This window comes from Protopterus annectens, chromosome 7.part0 (assembly GCF_019279795.1).
Source record: "Protopterus annectens isolate FY-2018-M chromosome 7.part0, PAN1.0, whole genome shotgun sequence".
Taxonomy (NCBI): domain Eukaryota; kingdom Metazoa; phylum Chordata; order Ceratodontiformes; family Protopteridae; genus Protopterus; species Protopterus annectens.
This window is the reverse complement of record NC_056739.1, coordinates 928,387,925-928,409,858: the sequence shown is the minus strand read 5'-3', so window position 1 is coordinate 928,409,858 and position 21,934 is coordinate 928,387,925. Positions and strand designations below refer to the sequence as shown.

The window sequence follows — 21,934 nt, the reverse complement described above, 5'->3', positions numbered from 1 at the left end:
ATCCTAGTACCTACCTATGAACCTGCTCAAACTGTCTGCCAAGAGATTGTGCTCTGAGAGAATGTAAACTGCCAACCAAAGAAGGAACTGATGATGGATCACAAAATCTCAGGCCTAAAGAGCCAGCCTAAAAAGAAGGTAAGACTTTCTGCCCCCTTAATTGTTATTGTACCACATGACGGCAGTCTTGTCTGTGAAAACCTTTAAAGGACCAGGCATAAAATGGAATGGAAGGTATGCTGAGCCAGAATCAGCACTCTCATCTCCTTGATGCTGTTATGGTCTGCCCGTTGTTGAGGGTACCAAAGTCTCTGGACTCTGAGGTTGTTGAAGAAAGGTTCCCAACACTGATTGGAAGCACCTGTGTACAGTTCCTAAGTGAGAACAGGAACCTGGAAAGCAGGCCTGGATTCATGGAAATCTGACAAATCCACCAGTGGACCACTAACCTGAGACAAAGCAAGACAGGGCTTGAGCTAGACATTTGGTAAAGACTCTCACAGTTGTAGAAAGCCCAAAAGGCAAAGCAGATAACTGATACTGTGAGGTTAAAAAACAGAAAAACAAAAACTTCCTGAAGAGAGAGTGAATAGGAAGGTGAAGGTAAGCATCTTTCAAATCTAGAGACACCAGAAAACCTTGGGGAAGCAATACAGGAAAAAGCATTTGCAGGAAACAACATCCTGAAGGAAGACACCTTTAGAAAGGTGCTTAGAAAGTAAAGATTCAGAATAGGCCTCTGGGACTCCTTCCTGGGAACCGGAAACATCCTGGAATAAATGCTTCTGCCCTGCTGAGAAGGAGGGGCTGGGCAAATTATTCCCTGTACCAAAAGATCCTGAAGAACTAAAGGAAAACTGAGAAGGAAGGGACATACAAACAATAAAATATCCATTCTGGATAATGTCAAGCACCCAAGAATCTGTGGTTATCTGTTGCCAGACAGGAGAGGACAGAGTCAACCTGAGGGAAAGGGGAATCTCATCATGAGGTAGAAGTCACTGAATGTCAAATGGACGTAAATTTGTCAGGAAAGAAAGGCTTTTAACCCTCAGAACCCTGAGGAGGCTTGTCGGGAAAAACATTCTTGGAGGACCACTTGTCCCTGGGAAGCTGCCTTGGCTGACTGCAGACAAAAGAAGATTTAGATGGGTAATCTCTTTGGAACCTAAGAACAGGAGAAAGAAAGATGTGTTTCAGGTTCAGCGCAACTTTTCCTAAATGATTCTGGCTGTCTACAGGAGAATCCAGCAATTTAGCCTTAATGTCTTCAGGGAGAGCCTGTAAGAGTAACCAAGAGCATCTCCTCACCGCAGACCCTGATGCATCTGTCCTAGAGGATGAATCTGGAGCATCATAACTGCACTTAGCAGAATGATGGGCCACCTGAGAAGTAGAACTTAAAATGGAATGGAAATGGCAGAAGACTGTGCCTCAAAATCAGGAATAGCAATCAGAACGCCCCCATGCTTAGACAGAAGAGCCAGGACATACCTAGTCATATGGGACTGGTAGTTAATAGCCCTATGAGCTAAGGTAGCAAATGTATGCACGTTTTCCCCCATATCGGTCCATTCCACAACTGTCTGTTATCAAAAGGTTAAAGCTTAGAGGATGATAGCAATTTAGAAGGTTTATAAGTGGTCAGGAAAATCATGACAGGTTCAGAGGAAGGACTTTCACACAAAACCGTTTGAGCTTCAGGGACTTTATAGAACCTGTTGAGCTTCTTAGGAGCAGGGGGCTGAGAATCAGAGACTTGAGAAGCCCCGCTCCTCCCAAAAAAAGAATCCAAAAGAACATCCAACACTGGAGGGACTGCAGAAGGAATGGGTGAAGCAATTTGTAAGAAGTCATTGTACCTCTTCCGAGAGTCAGAAATTTGGGAACAATCCAATTTAAAATGTTCCATTATATGTACCACAATATCGCCAAAGGATAATTCCTCCATGTAAGGATCAGGAGAAATGGAATCCTCTTCCTCAGATCCCAGGGCAAGAGGGGAATGAATTTGAGTAGTGTAAGCTAATGACTCCTCACCAGAGTTCAGATCCAACTCTTCTTCATAGGAAGCAGATTCCCTATGATGTTTAGGGGGAGTAGAGGACCAAGAGACAGAGGCAGGAGCAGATGATACTTGAGGGGGCTTTAAAGCCATAATGGCACTGTAGAAACACTGAGTAATATCCTGCCATTCCTTATGTGGATCTTTAGCTACAGGGGCCATTTCTGGTCTTCGGCTTCTTTTTTTTTTTAAGTTAACATCAGTCTTAATAAACCTAAGAGACTCAGACCAATGCCTAGATGCAATGAGCGTACCAGGAACCTCCTCCCCAACAAGAATTTGGGGGATCGCCTTAGGGCCCCTCTCATATAATCAGCCAGTGGCTCCTCCTCCTCGTCTGGACCACATGTCGGCACAGCCCTGGTGGAGATGTGACTAGGCAGGCCCAAGTCAGCCTGTAACTCGGCTGTGACAAAACGGAGCTGATAATAGCACTGGATGGTCTTCAGGTTCCTCATCAAACCCTACACAGATCTTCAGAGGAGGCTGGACAGCAGTAGATTCAATGCATGCTTTTTTAGCTATTTTCGTAAGTGGCAGCTAAATGTCAGGGCAGGTGGATTCAAAGGCCATAGTACCCTGATCTAAAAGTTTTAAATGCTGGTTTTCTAAGTAAATAGAAAGGGACAACAGACAGCTACAGACAGTCTTTGGTACAAACATCTGACAAATCACTCATATAAAAAGCACTTCTCGTACCTATCCTCACAGGGAATCTGTCTCCCAAGGTCACATTTTCCCTTCCTGTATGACATCTAAAAAGGTAATCAAAGAAAAAATAGGAAAGAGGAGATGTAGAAGCTCCTAATCCTTAGGACCTCTTTGTCACCAGTCTAAATGCTACTTTTGAATCCAATATGCAAGACGCTTATCACTTTGGTTCAGCTATGACCTTACTGTGCACCTTCAGGGATCCAGTTTTCAGTTTATCAGCTATGAGCCCTCTACAGATAATTACCCCATTGGGGTAATGAGGTATTTATCTCTAGAAGGCTCATAGCTGAACCAATGCTGCAAACATCTAGCAGACTGGATTCAAAAGTAGAGTACGGACTGGTGGCAAAAAAGTTCTCAGGATTAGGAGCTTGTGCATTAGTTATGTCCCTTATGCCATGGATGTAGGACATATGTCTGACATATGCTACCTGAAAAGACTAAAGGCATTTGTATGCTGGCCAAATGTTCAGTTATCCACAGCAGGAATACTGCAACAGTGATAAGGAAGAGCATCTACCAGTACTAGTACCTTAACTCCTGTATGGTCCCAAGCATTTCTTTTCTGGAAAAGGAAAGCAGACTCCTGTCTTGTCAATCTTAACATGCCCCCCCCCCCCCATGCCTCCAACAGATGTCTGAACTACTAATTGAAGGGGTCACAGGAAAAGGTTTTAACCCTCTATGCCAGTGAAGTGCCTCAGAGTTAAATGACACAGTGGTGCAGTGGTTAGCGAGAGGTTCTCCAGTTTGATTCTCAGCTGGGGTGCTTTCTGTGCAAAGTCTGCAGGTCCTCCCTGCATTCGCATGGGTTTCCTCCCACTTTCCAAAGACATGCATCTGGAGCGTTTCTCATTGTCTGACTTTCCCGGTGTAAACAAATATTAAATAAAAATAAATAAATATATTTCTTGGCATTGTTTGCTCCCTTAGGTTAGCATAGGATCTCATCAGAAGCTGTATACCTGATTTAGAAGAAAGTGATCTCATGCCGTTTATCTACTGACTATTCTGCCTGATGTCGACATCGTTCGCTACTCTTTCTTTCTTTGCCTGCAGGCTCGCTAAGAGTTAAGCTCTACATAATAAAAGTGAAGGTAAGAGTTACAGAATGCAGGTATCATGACTGCCAAAATCTTGAAATTTGATTGGCTGAAACAGGCAACTCACAAGTATAAAATGTTGCATTGCCTAACTAAAAAAAGTGCTGTACAGCCAAATGGATTCAGGAACAAAGTGAGTCCCCTCTGTTCTCTCAAAAGTAAAGAACTTCTTGCCACTACAGTAACCAATGTACATTCACAAATCAAGAGCTCGCAGTTTTTATTTTTCATTTGTTCAGTTCAAACAGTTCAAACGGTAATAAAATATTTCTTCATGATACAGTTTGCAATGTTTTCTCTGGTGTTAATGTTCTTTTTTTGTTTGTTTTCTTTTTACATATTATTGCTTTGTTTGTACTGAGCACATTTAATAACACTATGGGGAACCAAGCTCTAATTCCAAATGTGGCCCTTTAGATATTTACAGATGTATACAGGCAGTCCCCGGGTTATGGACATCTGACATGCGGACAACCCATACATACAAACGGGCTGCAGTAATGTTGGAAATAACACGAAAAAAAATTAAAATCCTTAAAGTTGTCCGTGTGTGTGTGTGTGTGTGTGTGTGTGTGTGAATGCATGTATGAATGAGGAAGTGATTGTTTGTGAGAGATATCAGGAGACTGAGTAATGTGTGAGTGAATGCATGTACTAATGAGGAAGTGACTGTGTGTGTGTGAGACACAGAGAGTGAAGAGTGATAGCAAGTGAGTGATCCCGTGTGTGTGTGTGTGAAAAAGTCCTCATAAACACTGCATTTAATAACAAAATGCCTTAAACCAGCTATGATGATATGAAGTAAGGAAGCATAGCTCACAGAAAGTAAGGAAGCATAGCTACAGTATTATGTTTAAGATTTTTTTTTTACTTGGAAGTGTTTCTAAAGTGTTTTACATACAAAGAAAAGTAAAATGAATACTAGACTGAGGCAAACATTTGACTAAGTTACAATTAATAAGGACCATATGTACGTGTTTCAACTTACATACAAATCTGACTTAAGGACAGACTAAAAATTGGATGTCGTCCTTAACCCGGGGACTGCCTGTATTTAAACTGTATCACACACTTTTATGGTGAAAAGAAAAACATCAAAAACTCACTGAACATGTACTCTACTCCATTTACAAGTTTAAAAAAAAAAAAAAAAAAGATGCAAACTGTATTTCTGCCAAATGTGCCCATATCACTAATATTTCAGACAAGTATGCTCAGAGCACAGTTTGAATATACTACTGTAACACAAATCACCAATAAGACACATTAAGACCATATAGTTTATTTCAAAATATTTTGAATACATACTTTAAATAGATTAATTGTATAGAGTAATAAATCTTACTGGGTTGTTTGGCCATTTTCTGTTTTACTCAGGGTATCACAAGTAAAGCTCAGTATGCTAAATGCTCCACTGGGTCTATGAAATGTGCTGTTATATTTTGTGTAACTTCAAGCCTTTAATGATTTCAATAAAGTCTGTGAGACGAACTGAAACACAATGGAGGACATACTATTAGTTTGCTAAAAGCTGTTTACCTGCCCTTAGCCTTAAGCAGCAGTTCAAAAGGAGGGCTCCAAAAGAAGCCATTATGAATAATTAATTAGGTAGGTTGATAAGCTGTGCCAAGCTGTAAGGTAGCTTAGTATAAACATTCCACAACTCTGTGTGATGTTGCACCTGGCAACCTGGGAATACTGTGATATCAAGCTAAGGGACATTACTTTCACCACAGCTTAGCATATGATTGAGAATGCCATTAACTGGTAAAATGCACTTTAAACTGTAAGTACAACTGTGATGTTTGTTGCAGCTGTTGGATGGCCTTACCTGAGGCCTGCAACAGCCTACCTATTTTTTTTACTCTTTTTTTTTGATTGCTCACTGAGCCACTAAATGTGTACAACCCATATGCAAGCCGCTTAACAATGAACACCCACAGACTTTGAGAATCACAGCTAACCGCCTCTTCTTTTCTTAGCCACAATGCCCCCTTGCAGATAATCAGCTTTTGAATCTCCTTCTGAACTTCCTGTTCCCAAACGCTATCAAAAAACTATCGAAATACGAAAGTCTTTAATGTAGACAGCCACCTCAGCAATGCATAAAGACTTATATGTGACTACCAATGAATAAACATCAATGCAGTGACTGAGCTAAAACAGCAAAGGTTACTGATACCATCGATCATAAAAATAAACATTATGTAGTCAGTAAACACTATGCTGCATTTACAGGCTTCGCTACTTCTTGTGATCATTTGTTTCTTGAGGGAGGAGGTGTCACTGGGTTTTGAATCCTGACATACTAAATGAATCAGCGGTAATGCAGTAAAAAGCAACCAAACTAAGAACACCTCTGCAAGTAGGGCTGGATGAATATTAGACCATAATGACTCCCTTAAAAGATGTAAAACGTACTTTATTCCCACGAACAAAACAGAATAAGCGCTTTCATCTTGTTTAACAAGACTTCATCAGATTCAAATGTAACATGCTTTTCAAAACCTTTTTATAGCCATAGGAACTGATGTTAGAAAAAGAAGTGATGTAATCTAATAACAACTAAAAAAATAATTTTCTAAAAGCCATAAAAAACATAATAACCCCTGAGTTAACTATAAACAAAGATCAAACATTTTTTGTAGTTGAGTGCTATTAATATTAATGCATGACATGTGAAAACATTTAAAACACTCAAAATATCCAATGTAGTATTTAAAATGTTAAACATATATGGAAATATGTAATAAATACTATATAAAACATGTCACTTTATGCCTTAACCTCTAAAATTGGTTTGAGGGATATAAAATCATTGAGAACCGGGGGACTACAAGCATTTCATTTTAACTGCCAAATTGCTTCTTCTTTTAAAAGAAGCTTAACATTACCTCCCCTAGGGTTAATGTGCACCTTTTCTAAAATAGCAAATCTAAAGGTGTGACGTGTTATTATGTTATAGGTGCATATACAAGGAATTATTTCTCTTTTGCTTCCTAATTTCGTAGGTGTTCATATATTCGATTTTTCATAGACCTGTCTGTTTTCCCTACGTAATATGCCGGACAGGTCAAACACATAGCCAAATAAACTACACTTTTTGTACTCCAATTCCCTGTTTGAAATATAACCTTAGTCATATTAATATTTCCAGCTGCATTTCACTTTTTTCATAAATGCACCCACATTGATTACAAGAACTACATTTTCTTGTAGCTTGCGTACTTCTTGTTTTTCTCCTATGCCTATGATTCTCCAAGTTAGCTTTTACATTGTTCCCTGTTTTATATACAAAAGTTGGGCTATTCCCTAAATAGTTATATATGTCCATTTCTTGACTATTACATCTTTGATCATTGGCGAATAAGGACAATACTTCAAAATCATAGCTCTAGTAAAATTACCTTCATTCTTGCTTTCCACAATAGGACCTAGCCCAACTACTAATAATGGTTTGTATAAGGTCCCCCATTGAGACAAAATACAATCAATGGTCTCTTTTACAAGTCTTGGGGGGTACTCCTTTCCAAAAACATTCTACCTACAACATCTAGTTCTTTGAGTACTTCAATGTAATCAGAAGTCATTTTAGCTGCCCTAATACATTGCTCTTTCAAAATACTTTTTTTTGTGTAAAAGGGTGGCAGCTACTAAACTCCAAACAGGAATTACTGAAGGTGGGCTTGCGATAAATATTAGATTTAAAACCTTTTGCAGTGTGTGAAATACAACAATCCAGGTAAGGCAGGTCAACAGCATCATATGTGTGGCTGAATTTAAAATAAGGGCAAATGTTCAAATATAATATAAGCTTCTCAATGTCCTTTATCTCCTTTCCACAGGATGAAAATGTCATCCAAAAAATGTACATACAGTTTAAATTTTTATTAAAGGCACTATTAAACAAATATCTGTATTCCAAATCGGTTAAAACTAAGTTGGCGTAAATGGAGGCACAAGAGGCCTCCATATCAAACCCCTTAATTTGCTTAAAATGCTCATCCTTGAAATAAAAAAACATTTTCTAAAATCAGTCATAAACTCAAGTATAATCAATATCTTATCGTTGTCCAGATTAGAAAACCTCAACACCGATTGGCGGAATAAATCAAGCCCTTCTTCTTTTAGTACTGAGTTAAATAAATCCACCACATCAATGGTAATGAATTTTAAGTTCTTGTCCCAAAGGTTTCAATCTACTTAAAAAAAAATCCCATGAGTCTTTTAATGTGTGTGAGATATTATTGTAAATGTGTTTTAACCAGTTGTCGAAAACTACACCGAAAGTGAAAATTTTAGACCTACTTCCAAAAACAATTGGTCAAAACGGTGGATGTGAGACATCCTTGTGAACTTTGGGTACTCCAAAGACAGTAGCTAACACTGGATGCTTCACTTTAAGGTAGTTATAAATGTCAAAAGATATTCTTTGGTCCAATAAATATTCTTCTAACCAGGAATCAATGTGTCTATAAGCAATATTAATCTCATTGAGAGATAAAGATTTGTATACTTGAGTGTTATTCAAAATGTCATACATTTTGTTAATATAATCCATTTGTTCAAATAACACAATACCCCCTCCTTTGTCAGGTTTCATTACTCTTATAGTTGTGTCATTACACAACTTCTGAAATAGTTCCCACTCAGACCTACTAAGGATGAAACCTTTCCCCTTTTTCCCTTTTACAGCTATGTGGGCTTTATATAAGCCTTCAGTAATTAACTTGTCTAATGTGGAAAGAGTTGGATGCAAAGGGGGGCGGTTGTAAGTGCTTTTTTTTTCTTTAGAATGGATGTGGACATTTCCCAATCCTTGTCTTTAAAATGCACAGCTAAATTAAGCTTCCTTATATATACCTTAGTTTCAATAAGAGAATCTACCAAAATCAAAATTAACAGTGGGTACAAATTTCATCCCCTTTAAAAACAGAGAAAAATGTTCCTTAGTCACTTCACCAGCCGTATAATTAAAAATCCTAAATTTTTTAAAACAATGAACAACTTTATTCAATTTATCTCAATTTGTTGTTCAATAGGTGTGTCCTGGGGGGTTGGGAGCTCACTGATCTCGTCTCTGTCCTGTCCGCTGATTGGAATCCCAGTATTTCCCCCCTCTGTCTCTCCTGAAATTGGTGTTTTTGCCTTCCCGAAAATTTCCGGGCATATAATCTTGATTTACTTCTCTCCCATATGTTTTGTACCCCTTAATGTGACCTATATTCTTATCATTAACATATCCTCTGGGGTTGTTGTGTGTATCCTCTACATGGGTCTATATTACTTTATCGAAGTTTTACAGCTTCGAAAATCATATGGTCGAGCCCATATTTTCGAAGTTGTAAAACTTTGAATATGTTAAAAAAAGAAAAAAGTTACCTGACGGTTGTAAGTAGGGGGGCATGCCCCCCCACACCCCCTGCTCTTTAAATATACCGACTCCAAGATTACACTACAGTGAAGTACAGGGAAATCTTCCCTTTCTGGACTGTACTCATTGCAGTGCGGTCTCAGAGTTGGCATATTTAAAGAGTGGGGGTGCAGGGAGGCTTGTCCCCCTGCTTACAACCATCAGGTTAAGTGTTCTCTTCTTTTATTTTTTTTTCTAACGTTTTAGAAGTTTTACAACTTCAAACATATGGTTTTGACTATATGGCGCTCGAAGTTGTAAAACTTCGATAACGTAATATAGACCCCTCTACATACATCTGCTTAAGACATTTCCATATATATATGCATTCTTTTCCCTATAATGTTTAGTGTCCCTACGTATTTTCTTTTCCTTTCTTCTAAAAAGTGTTGTACTATTACTTTATTAACAAAATTAAATTGTTTATTATAAAACTCTTTCCATTCTTAAAAAAAAGTAAATATTGAGTTATTTCCGCATTTAAAAGTTCCACTTCAGCCAACAACTTACTAAGTTTTCTGTCATTGTGTTTCATCAACAGTCACATAAAAGTAAAACCAAAATTATCAATCAATGAATTAAAATCATTAACAGTTTCCTCCATTAAATCAATACCCATAGGTTCCTTAAATATTCTGAATCCCTGTGGTACAATTTGCAATTCAATAAATTGCAAATTGATACTGCTTATTACGAGAAAACGTTTAATAATACAAAGTTCTTTTTCCATTTGCAATATTTTCTCCTTAAGAGAACCCATTACTTCATTAGAAGCACCACAAGATTGAATATTTACATTATTGTCAGAACCCAAAGCACTAGCGGCTCGTTGTTAACATTTATATCCACTATACCACTGGAAGTGGTGTTACACGACACAGCCACATAAGTCCGTTTGTGCACTGTCCTTTTTGACTTAAGCACAGACTAAAAAACGGATGTCGTCCTTAACCCGGGGACTGCCTATATTTAAAATGCACCACACACTTTTATGGTGTAACAGTCATCAGCTAAAGAAAAACAACAAAAACTCACTGAACACGTGCTCTACTCCACTTACAAGTTAAAAAAATAAAAAAGATGCAAACTGTACTTCTGCCAAATGTGCCCACATCACTAATATTTCAGACAAGTATATTCTCAGAGCACAGTTTGAATATACTGCTGTATCATAAATCACCAATAAGACAGATTAACACCATATAGTTTATTCAAAATATTCAAATACATACTTTAAATAAATTAATTGTTTAGAGTAATAAGCCTTAAGCAGCAGTTCAAAAGGAGGGCTCCAAAAGAAGCCCTTATGAATAATTAATTAGGTAGGTTGATAAGCTGTGCCAAGCTGTAAGGTAGCTTAGTATAAACATTCCACAACTCTGTGTGATGTTGCACCTGTCATCCTGGGGAATACTGTGATATCAGGCTAAGGGACCTTACTTTCGCCACAGCTTAGCATATGATTGAGAATGCCATTAACTGGTAAAATACACTTTAAACTGTAAGTACAACTGTGATGTATGTTGCAGCTGTTGGGTGGCCTTACCTGAGGTCTGCAACAGCTTACCTATTTTTTTTTACTCTTTTTTTGATTGCTCACTGACTGCCACTAAATATGTACAACCCATATGCAAGCCGCTTACACTGAACACCCACAAACTTTGAGAATCACAGCTAACCACCTCTTCTTTTCTTACCCACAATGCCCCCTTGCAAATAAACAGCTTTTGAATCTCCTTCTGAACTTCCTGTTCCCAAACACGATCAAAAACTATCGACATACTAAAGTCTTTAATGTAGACAATCAACTCAGTAATGCATAAAGACTTGCATGTGACCACCAGTGAACAAACATCAATGCAGTGACTGAGCTAAGTCAGCAAAGGTTACTGATATCATATGTCATAAAAATAAACATTATGTAGTAAGTAAACACTATACTGCATTTACAGGCTTCGCTACTTCTTGTGATCATTTGTTTCCTGAGGGAGGAGTGTCACTGGGTTTTGAACCCTGACATACTCCTAAGCTTCACTCACTTTTCTGACTCAACAAACAGGGCACTTTATATAAACCATTACCTATTTCCTTCATCACCATCAAAATATAATTTGGAAAGGCAGAAGAAAAGTACAGGCAAACATGTCATCTAAATATTAAAAACGTACCTGATGCAAGGAAATGGGGACAGATCTACTGAACACTATCCACTCGACAATTTCACTGCACGGCGGTGTAGTGAGTGAACCTGTATAACGATAATAGCTACCTATATTGTCCGGCAGCAAGCCCCTCAGAACAAAAGGTTCCAGAAATGTTTCTTTCTCTGTGGAAGAAAATGTATGTTGTTAGACAGGCATCTGGCAGATTACAGGTCATTTACTGAGGGAATAAGCATTGAGAATCGAAAGTAGTTAATTAGTAATTATCTTTCTAAAATCCGTTCTTTAACCAGCAGACTGCAAAACACTTAACATAAATATATAATACTCTTAGACATCATTGAAAGTAGTAATGGTAAGAATTTCTTTAATAAGGTTCTGTCTTTGTTAATTAAAACACAGTGTACCCACATTTGCCAGAGGGAAGAACAATACAATAGTCTTCAAATCAATACTGTTAAACAGCAGGAAACATTTTCAAATAATCAAGTGCTTGGCCAGCTTTTGTTGATAATATTAAAAGAGCCTCCTCACAAGTCTGTTTTCCTACATTTCAGGACACAAATGGGGTCAGGTCATTGGCAGCATAAAATTTTTGCCTGACATATGTGGGTCATCTTTCAGAAAGTCATTCAACAGTTAAACAATTAGCACAAGTAAAAGCATGTGCAACTTTTATATTTATTTTTTGTGATGAAGAGTTCAGTACTGCACAATGGCCAGTAAAAGCTGGCCCTTGGATACAATGGAAATACGTACCCATCTGTTTTTTTTTTTTAATGCCTATATTAACTTCACATGGAATATATATCTATATATATATATATATATATATATATATATATATATAAAATATACATTATATATATATATATATATATATATATATATATATATATTACACAGTGACAAGGATACAGTTATAAACCAGTACAAAGACTTTTACTTTTCATGTGTTGTATATACATGATTTCTTTACTATTATTTAATTTAATATTACATAGATTGCTCAAAGCCCTGCCTTCGCAGAAATTTTACTGCTCCTCCACATTATTCCATGTATTACTTCACAGTTTGCTAAATCCCCCTTTTTAAGACCCCACTTCCAATGATTTTTCTCTCTTGCAATATTAAATAATTCGGTTATAGTTTATTTTAGATTATGATTTTTCCAAATAATTGTTTTTTTGGCAGCTATCAGCATTAAACTTTGTAAGGACTGACTACGTCTAGGCAACTTGGTTTCTTAAAAGAATCATTTCCTTAGTAACAATAATTTGAAACATTTGCCAGTCTTCATAAATAAATCAAAACATGACCTTTTAATGACAATATCAACTACTATGTAAAAAGGAGGGATTAACTGTGACAGCAAACCTTCAAGAACATCTCCACCAACCTACGTTACAAAACTGTGTTTATAATTGTTTTCATCTCTCACTACGGCAGCCATTGGGAAAGGTGTCCTGCTCGCACAACATGATTAAGGCGTACCCTTGTTTGCCACCGCCTCAAAAAAACAAAAAATCAACACCCCAAAACCTTATCTAATAAAATATGCAGCTTCATCAAAAATTCATCTCACCTTGAACACCACTGCCTAACTTTACCGAAGGGGAAACATGCTCAAAGTGCAAGTGAAATCCAACCTAGAGATTAACTAACACAAGCTGAACATGATCGAGTTACCTTCTTATTGTCTTTTTTCCTTATTCAGTGACTGCTGTAAGAAACAGGCAATAATTTACTAAGCATTATGCTTCTGTGAAGCTTAATACCAATGGCATATGGGATCTCAGTTTAATGTCTCATCTGAAAAATGGCACACGCATAAGTGTGACATTCCCTTATGCTGCAATGCAGCATCAGTACAGGAAACTGTATACAAGTACCTAGTATGAGTTCAGAACCAACAACCTTTGAACTGTTGAAAATATACATACAATATGCTGAACTCTAACAGCATATGGCAAATAAACACTTCTGCCTTAGCCTACGACCCACACCAGATACAGCCACAATGAAAAGATTAAGAGCAAAGTCATAAACACCGACTTTCCTGGAATTCACCCACCTCACTTTTAGTACACCAATGTTATCAATAAAAATCCTGGCTAAAACTACAATGCAGCCATACCCATACAAGCATTTCCAGCAGGGACCAACAATACTGTTTTTCAGTGCTATTATCCCGTCCTGCCCTTACGGAAACATCTTGCCATCATCCAGACTAATCTAGCACACCTAGGTAACAAATACTGCAAATTCTTAAAATTAGCCAAGAGTACTAATAATTTATGCTAGCTGCAATTACTCAACCCCTTCTTCAAAAGTCAGATGCCAAAAGTAATAATTCATTAAATGTGTTCAGCTATCCTTACATAAATTAATAAGCAGCCAGTGATAAGCTTTAATACAGAATAATGAAAATTCTTCACGTAAAAGGTATTAGGCAATACAGTTTGAAAAGTATACAAACATGCATATTTTTAAATGAGAAAGGCAATATAAAAGGTATTGAACAGACAGATGGCATAAAAAAAGTACCAGACAGCTGATTCTGCCACTTTTACTAAACAAAGGCTGCTGCAATCTTCCTCCGACTTTTGCAACCATTTAGCAGCTGCAAAAGACATGAACTCACAGACTCTGGGCAGCAAGGTGCCATTATCATTTGAAGCCCATGAAATGTTTCTTCCCTGCTACCAGGCTTGTTAAAGAAAGAGTGGATAAATTATTGAGCTGATTTTCAAAGAAATCACTTTACCTACTGAAATACCAGACAAAACCCCTCAGTGCTTTCCCAGAATGAGTTAATAATGGGAAATATTCAGCTTCCACACACCTTTAAACATCCCCTTCTGCATTTGGTAATGAAGTCTTGATTCTTTACTTTCCAAAGGTTCAACGTTTTAAATCCAAATAGCTTCCATCAAAGCAGTGACCAAAAAGCTGAAATCCCAAATAATGTAACTGCAGGGTGTAGCAGATTAAAACCCCCATAGCTCGTGTGTGTATGTTTACCTTTGTTGCATTTTTACAGGGTAAAAACAATCTATTGTACTCTACAGTTTGTCACTTTTCACAACTTTGCTGTTTTTTGCTGAAAAAAAAACAGTAGATGTTGTACAATTTTCTGCATTTAACTTATTTGTTGTAACTTTATTAGAAAAGACAGTTGCAATTTGCAGCTTTTCACATTTCCCCACAGCTGCAGGTTTTAGCATATCCTTCCTTCTTGACCTCAAAAGAGCTGTCTTGAGATGCTACCAAGAAGCATATCAGTGCTAGAAAGTGCATTCATCAAGTTAAAACTATCCATTTCCCTGCTTTGACAGAACATCTGCACTTGTAATAGTAGGATCATGTATGTGCTGAACTGTTGCACTGTATGGCTGTACTTTGACACTTCACCTGAGAAGCTTACAATTTTGACCACTGACAGTGTGCAACCTTAAGAGAATGTGATGAATAACCACTTTTGTACTATACAAATACAGAGTGTTAACACTTCTAGAGAACCCAAACTATCCCAAAAATGTCCTTCTCCACAGCTGCCTCACAGATTATTGATTGTAAGTAGTATACAATTACAGGGAGGGGTCTATGCAAGTCCTACCTGAGCCTTCGGAGTATCTGTTCAAGATAACAAGGTTCATAGACGTGCTTGCCAGCTGTTGCATAGACAAATAAGATAAAGAAGGTCAGAACTGCAGAGCCATACAAAAGTAAAAGAATGACAGCAGATTGACTGTATGGGTGCAAAAAGTTCTAACCCTGATGATGGCAGTCAGGAACTGAAAAGATGACAGATGGACTGCCACTACTCCAAAACAATGATCAGCTGACTTCAGCTTTATGGACTGTTTCAGGTAAAAGGATAATTGAAGATTGTGGCTAAATGTAGCAGTTATGTTCAAAGACTCTCTTATAATGGAAAAATTAAACTGTACTTCCCCAGTCATCCGCAGTGCAGAAATAATAGTCTCACGCCTGCAACTTGATCCTCACAAAGCCATTGATATTATAGCGGTCTACCTGCCCCTGGTAACAACCTTCCCAGCACTGAATCCTTCCTCTCTTGGTTCGTTCCCTCTTTCAGCCAAGAAACTATCATCCTAGGTGACTTTAACCTCGACTGGCTCTTCTGCTCCTCTAACTGTCCTACTAACTTTAACCTGTACAACTTCACCCAAACTATTAACTACCCCACCTGCACCGACAAACATTCTAAACAACAGTCACTACTTGACTGGATATTAACCAACAAGCCTAACCTGGGGCACCAAGCTGGCTGCCTACCTGTTACACAAAGTGACGATGCCGCTACATTCCTAGTAAGAAAAAGAATTCAAACCCAAACTTGCATACCCTTCAAATACACCCGAAGCAAGAAAAACTTCTCCCCTGATATATTTAATCTACTACTTCAACGTTGTGACTGCTCTCCATTAAAAAACCTACAAGTACACTTTGCCATTGAATACTTTAATAACAAATTCCTTGACATCTTAAATAATTTTGCCCCACCAGGAAAATTCGCTCAAAAGCCAATTACCATGGCTGTCTAACGACACTAAGTTTCTAATCAAACAAAGACATAAATCCTGGTCACTATATCATACCAACAAAAACAAAACTGACTTCACCATATTTCAGCAATTAAGAAACCAAGCTAAGAAATAAATCACTAATGATAAAAAAATTACTTTCAAACTGTACAACAAAAGTACCTCAACTACTCACAAAAGTTCTGGCAAAACATAAATTACCTCCTTAACCCTGGTAAACCTCCACCCCAGCTCCCTCCACAAGTAATACCTCTGAGCCCCTAGCCTCTCAGTTCAACTCTCACTTTATCAACTCTATTACCACCCTCCTAGACAACAAACAATACCTTCCAATCACAGTCCCCCACCACCACCGAGAACACAAACTCTTTCTCTTTCAACCCCCTTCAAACTAAGTACATAAAAAAACTCCTAAGTAAACTAAAACCCTGCTGTCTTGCTGCAGACCAACTACCCAAAGAATTCCTAAAAGTAACTGCTTCATCCATCGCCTACCCCATATCCATCTTAATCAATTGTTCTATCGCTGAACTCTATGTGCCTTGCCTCTGGAACATTTCTCAGATTATTCCCCTTCACAAGGGCGGCCCCTCTAGAGATCTCTCTCCCCCGCTCCTTCTCTCTCCCCCGCTCCTTCTCTCCCTTACTACTACTCTCCCACTTACTATCTATCCTCCTCTACTGCTCACATATTTTCTCCAACCTACACAAGAGTGACCTTAATAATCTAGAATCCTGCTACAGCAAAATAGCTAGGTTTTTAGCCAAGCATCCCCATAAAACTCATCATTCTTCCTCTCTTCAGCAACTCAACTGGCTAGAACTTCCCAACCTGTTAACTGCAAACCAACTTACTTTTGCCCACAAAGTCATACACAACCCCAGTAACCACTCTGCACTTCAAGTCTGTTCCAACCCAAGGTAAACTGCAGGTCCCTTAGGTCTTCTGACAGACTTCTGCTAAAAATTACCCAGTCTCACATCTGTCACGATGACACTCTATTCCAATAAAATAGCCAAGGTCTGGAATGCTCTCCCTCAGCACATCCAAAATATTCCAACATCTACTCATTCAAAAAAAGCCTAAAATAATATCTCAACAGCAAATGGCTCTGCCCCGTATTTCACATGGTTAATTCCTTCCCAAATGCCTTCTCAACTCTGTATGCTCCTGCACCTCAAACAGCTAGTTCCTTATGCCTAGAACTGATTTGAGTATTGTTCTGAGAGTTCCGATTATACAACTGATCCAGTTATTAGTATCTCTGTAATATGTTTCCACAACTATTAGTTTTCTTTAGCATCTTTGTTAATTGTAATTTTGTAAATTGTGATTTATTAATTACTCATTCCTTGAATACTTGTTTTTTTAAACTAAATTGTTAATCTAGTGGAGCTTTTCTCCCTGGGTCTCCGCTGAAAATGGGCTACTAGCCCAGTCAGACACTACCTGGTTAACAAATGAAAATAAATAAATAAAGTGGGCCTGTCACCAGCAGAGAAGTCCTTTCAGTGCGAACAGCTGCAAGGGTTTCATGAAATAAGAAATGCAGTGTTCATATGTGGGACTGTGAAAGCACTTACAGCACAATGAAACCACCTGTAAATAAAACTCAAACCAGCTACATGAGAAGGAAACAAACGTATGATTTCAACGCCAAGGTATCACCAATAAGTGAATAAAATCCTCCGTGCTTTTCTTAAAAGAAAAACTATTTATTCCATAACAAAGATAAGTTAAGTGCTTTGACCCACCGTGTTGTGGGCTTCTTCAGAACATTGTAATTTAAAACACTGAAGCTTATATTTAAAACATGTTTATTAAATTTGATTGTTATGTTAGGCAATATATGTGAATGTGAAAATTTTAAATGAAGTGTTAGTATAATACACATTCTAACATGACAACTGAAACTATTTGTATACATGTTCGTACTGTTCTAAGTACATACTGTTTATTTAGTAGTGATCCCCATTCAATAGTGATTTTGTTATTACATTTATCATAGTATAATTTTGTACAGATTTATACAGTAATGTGCAATGATGATTAGAAATGGAATTTAAAGTAGTAATTTTTATGTAATTTTTAAGTAATTCAGTATATATTGAGTTAGAGTGCTAATACAGAGCATATACAAGTGGTTATACTGTTACGAAGTGTAGCAGGAATTGCATGTGTATGTAGCTTTAAAGGAAAAAAGTTTGGCGACAATTTTTAAATATAAGCTTCAGTGTTTTAAATTACAATGTGAAGAAGCCCACATTGCGGTGGGTGAAAGTGTTTAACGTATCTTTGTTATGGAATAAATTGTTTTTCTTTTAAGAAAAGTACAGAGGCTTTTATTCACTTATTAGTGATGCCTTGGTGTTGAAATACATATGTTGTGTTTTACCATTTGTTTGCACATGAGAAGGAAAGCTATACAAGTATTTCAGTCACAAAAAAATGTACTCTCCTGTCATCATAATCTTTACTGCATAAGAAGCTTTTAATTACTTCCCTGAAGTCTCTGCATACTATGAAAAACATATAAATGCAAGAGACTGTTCAAGGAAATAACTACAGCATAAAATAAATCCAGTACTGACTGGCAATTTACTTGTAGGAGAAATAAAATAAGAAATCTTTAGTGTAAATGATGAAATTCTGCACTCAGAAACAGTGCTATTAACTGCAGAATTTCCTTCCAAGGTGTGCAAATCTGCTGTAAGATATTTCAGAAAGGAAGAGCTAGCCTGGCTTTTGCAAAGATGGATCAAGTTTTCCTCAGTAACTGGGCAAGGACAGGAGGTGAGACACAGGTGTGGGTGAGATACTGAAGGAACTCAAACAGAATGTGGAATAATCCCAGAGACTTGATGCTTAGAATACCCTTCATAATATTTTATCTACAAATTCTGAGAGACTTTTTGAATATGCAGCCATAATGAAAACCAGCATCTACAATTAACAGTATGACAAATCAAAGGCTGTCAGCAGGAAACTGTAAATATTAAGGTGACAGCTGTTGATAGAGCAATTAAGCACTTGAATTGCGGTCCTCAGTACGAGTTCTTCTAGCTAATGTCCTAATTTTTAAATCTATCCAATTACTTGCAGATGGGTACCGTAATTAACATTTAAGTAGAGTATAACTTTAGGTACTAGGTTAATGTCGTGCAATAAGGGAAGAGTGAAGATGCAATGTTACACATAATAATGCTTAATATGAAGCACGGTGGTCTAAAAAAAGGCATGAAGGGAAGTAAAGTGCAAATACAACACATTAAGAACAGGATTTCACACTGGAGCAATGTGTCTACAAAATACAGGAAAGGAGTCAGACTCCTACATGTACTTAAGGCAGCTAATTAGCGAACATCGACAAATTCTACAAACAATGCATTAGAGCTGAGGAGATTAATGGCGCATCCTTGATGATACTCAGAACTGTTTTACTGTGAAATATTCTCTGAAGTATACCTTTATGCACAGTATTTCTATTTAATTTCACATCATATTTTAATTGCTTTTCACTGTGTTAGGCATTATTAATGCTGCACTTGATTACCCCTCCTTGCTTAGAATAATCCCATTAACCTCAAGTGGGGAGCACTATTTAAAATCAGCACTGTCTGGCTAAATTTTAATCACTAGGCCTCCCTGGAAGTGAATGCTGCAATACAGCACCTAGAAACAAGCTTTTGTCAATGCTGGATGTTTTGTTACTCTCATAATTACGGTAACCCACAGACCAAGGGGTCAAGGGTCAAACTATGCTTCTGGTAGTCTGGAACTGACTAAAGGTCCAGGTACTGAAAATTCACCTGGGGATGACTAAGTCACTAGCTGGAATCTTTTTTTTTGAAGGGTGTATGCATTATGCATTGTAGTAGTAACCTGCAGAGGACACCAGGGGTAATGTTATTTAGCCATCCTCAAGCATTTGAAGGCCTGTAAATATCATAATGGACAGGCACAGCTGAAATGTTCCAGCCTGCTTATGCTACAGGAACAGCTCTCTTAATATGTACCTTTCAGCATCAGAAGACAAACAAACACCAAGAAGAATGCAACTAAACACAAAAACTGGGCAACAGAACAACATACACAAAACCTCTTACAACACACATACTGCAGTTCAAGAGGGGGAGGACTCTACCAAGGACATACCTCTCAACCTCTTAATGCAAGAAAATAATGGAGGGATAAAGGCCAAAATACAAGAAAGGATTTTAAGTACTGCTATATCTTATAAACTTAGAAATGTGCCAGATAACAGTTTTTATGTTAGCATGCATTTCTAAAGAATATGAAGTAAGAAACTCAAATGTCTGTCATTTTTTCATGACTTTAGTCCTCAGTGGTTTGCAGAAAACCAAACATTTTATCAGGAGCAGGCTAAAAATATGAGGCAAAAATCTGGACATTCTGTGAAAATCTATACAGTTGAGAGGTGTGACCATGGATTACAGCTTAGCAACATGGGTCACATAGACACGCCTTCACATGAATGTGTAGTAAGCATAAATGTATACAGATATACAATGGTACAAATATCACATTAAGGACCTTGGCTTCAAATTCTTCATTTTAAACTTAAAGCTGTAAAAGAAGACAGAAGCTATGAAACATCACCACCAATGATTATCAGGAATGAACGCAGCTAGTTTCCAATTAGAGTGGTACAGCATGAATCGCTTTGCAGCAAACACAGCTAATTGTAGCATGATATGCTCAAAAGAATACAAGAAAGCTATATAAAAGCATGCTCAAATGTATCTGGTATGTAGTATGGATGATATCCCTTACATTTCCATGCAAAACCGAACAACCTCAACAGCGCTTTAAAGTATTCTGCACTGTACCCATGCCAAAAGTTCCTGCTATAACAGGGTTAATTATGTTAGTAATTACTGGTGTAATGTATGTTCATGAACACCGTTCATCTGAACTGCCCCATTTCTAGAAGATCTTATCATAACTGTATACTGCAACTCAGCAATTTTCAACAGACAAATTGAAAAATTGTTTTCAAATCATTACATCATCTGTCTCAAACCTTTTGGCATTCATTCTTAAAGCAATTAATTTCTTTATGAAGTCTAAAAAGAATCTTTGTAACCCTTAAGCTGTATAGAGCTCGATCTACACTTATATCATCTTTTGTTATCTGTTTTGTCAATTTGTCCCCCACAAGGGACTTGTAAAGTAATAGTAAAACTGAGAGCATTCTCTCTTTTTCTGAGAAGCAACTCTAAATTGAAGCTATTATCTGTTCTGCACTAACACAGGAATTTTAATAACCTCAAATTACAAGCACTTAACATTTTTCTAAGCTGCAAATTTAACCATTTGGGCCTTCAATACGTAAACAGTTCAAGGCACAAAAGATGATTTCAAATATATAGATGTAATTTTCCTATTTGGACCTTGGTAACAATCTAGGTATTAATATATAAACAATACTCTGTACAGTCCCTGATAAAGAATAAGCAAACTTTTATGTCAACTAATTTAGCTATCTTTCAAACAAATGCACTAATCTTGTTATTGTGAGAGATAACAGGCTGAATAAGATGATCTGCAACCAAGCTCCTGTGTATCCGTAGGTTAGTAGTATCATGTCTTTCAAGTATTACTGCAGCTTGTAAGATGTAGCTTTAAACACAGTGAAGGATTCGGTAATTATATTTTTCAAACTAACCCAAAAAAAAAAAAAAAAAAAAGAGCTAAGATAATACAAAGGAAAACAATTATGCTACTGAGAACTACAAATACAGACTATATCAGCCCTATTAGGGTATGAAAAATGAGCATCCATGAAAAAAAAAAGAGGTAAAGCAGATGTTTTTACAATGTTTTATGGAAAAAATGAATCTATATCTAAATCAAGAACAGGAAATCTTTTCTGAACTGAGTT

General features: G+C 37.3%; 1 protein-coding gene across 1 annotated transcript in view; it reads right to left on the bottom strand.

Annotated features, from left to right (window-relative positions):
• PTPRG (protein tyrosine phosphatase receptor type G) overlaps positions 1-21,934 on the bottom strand; it is a 3,415,981-nt gene that overhangs the window by 844,152 nt on the left and 2,549,895 nt on the right. The window contains exon 9 of the mRNA XM_044077514.1: positions 11,464-11,621. Coding sequence (XP_043933449.1) covers positions 11,464-11,621 — 158 coding nt within the window. The remainder of the gene's footprint in view (positions 1-11,463; positions 11,622-21,934) is intronic.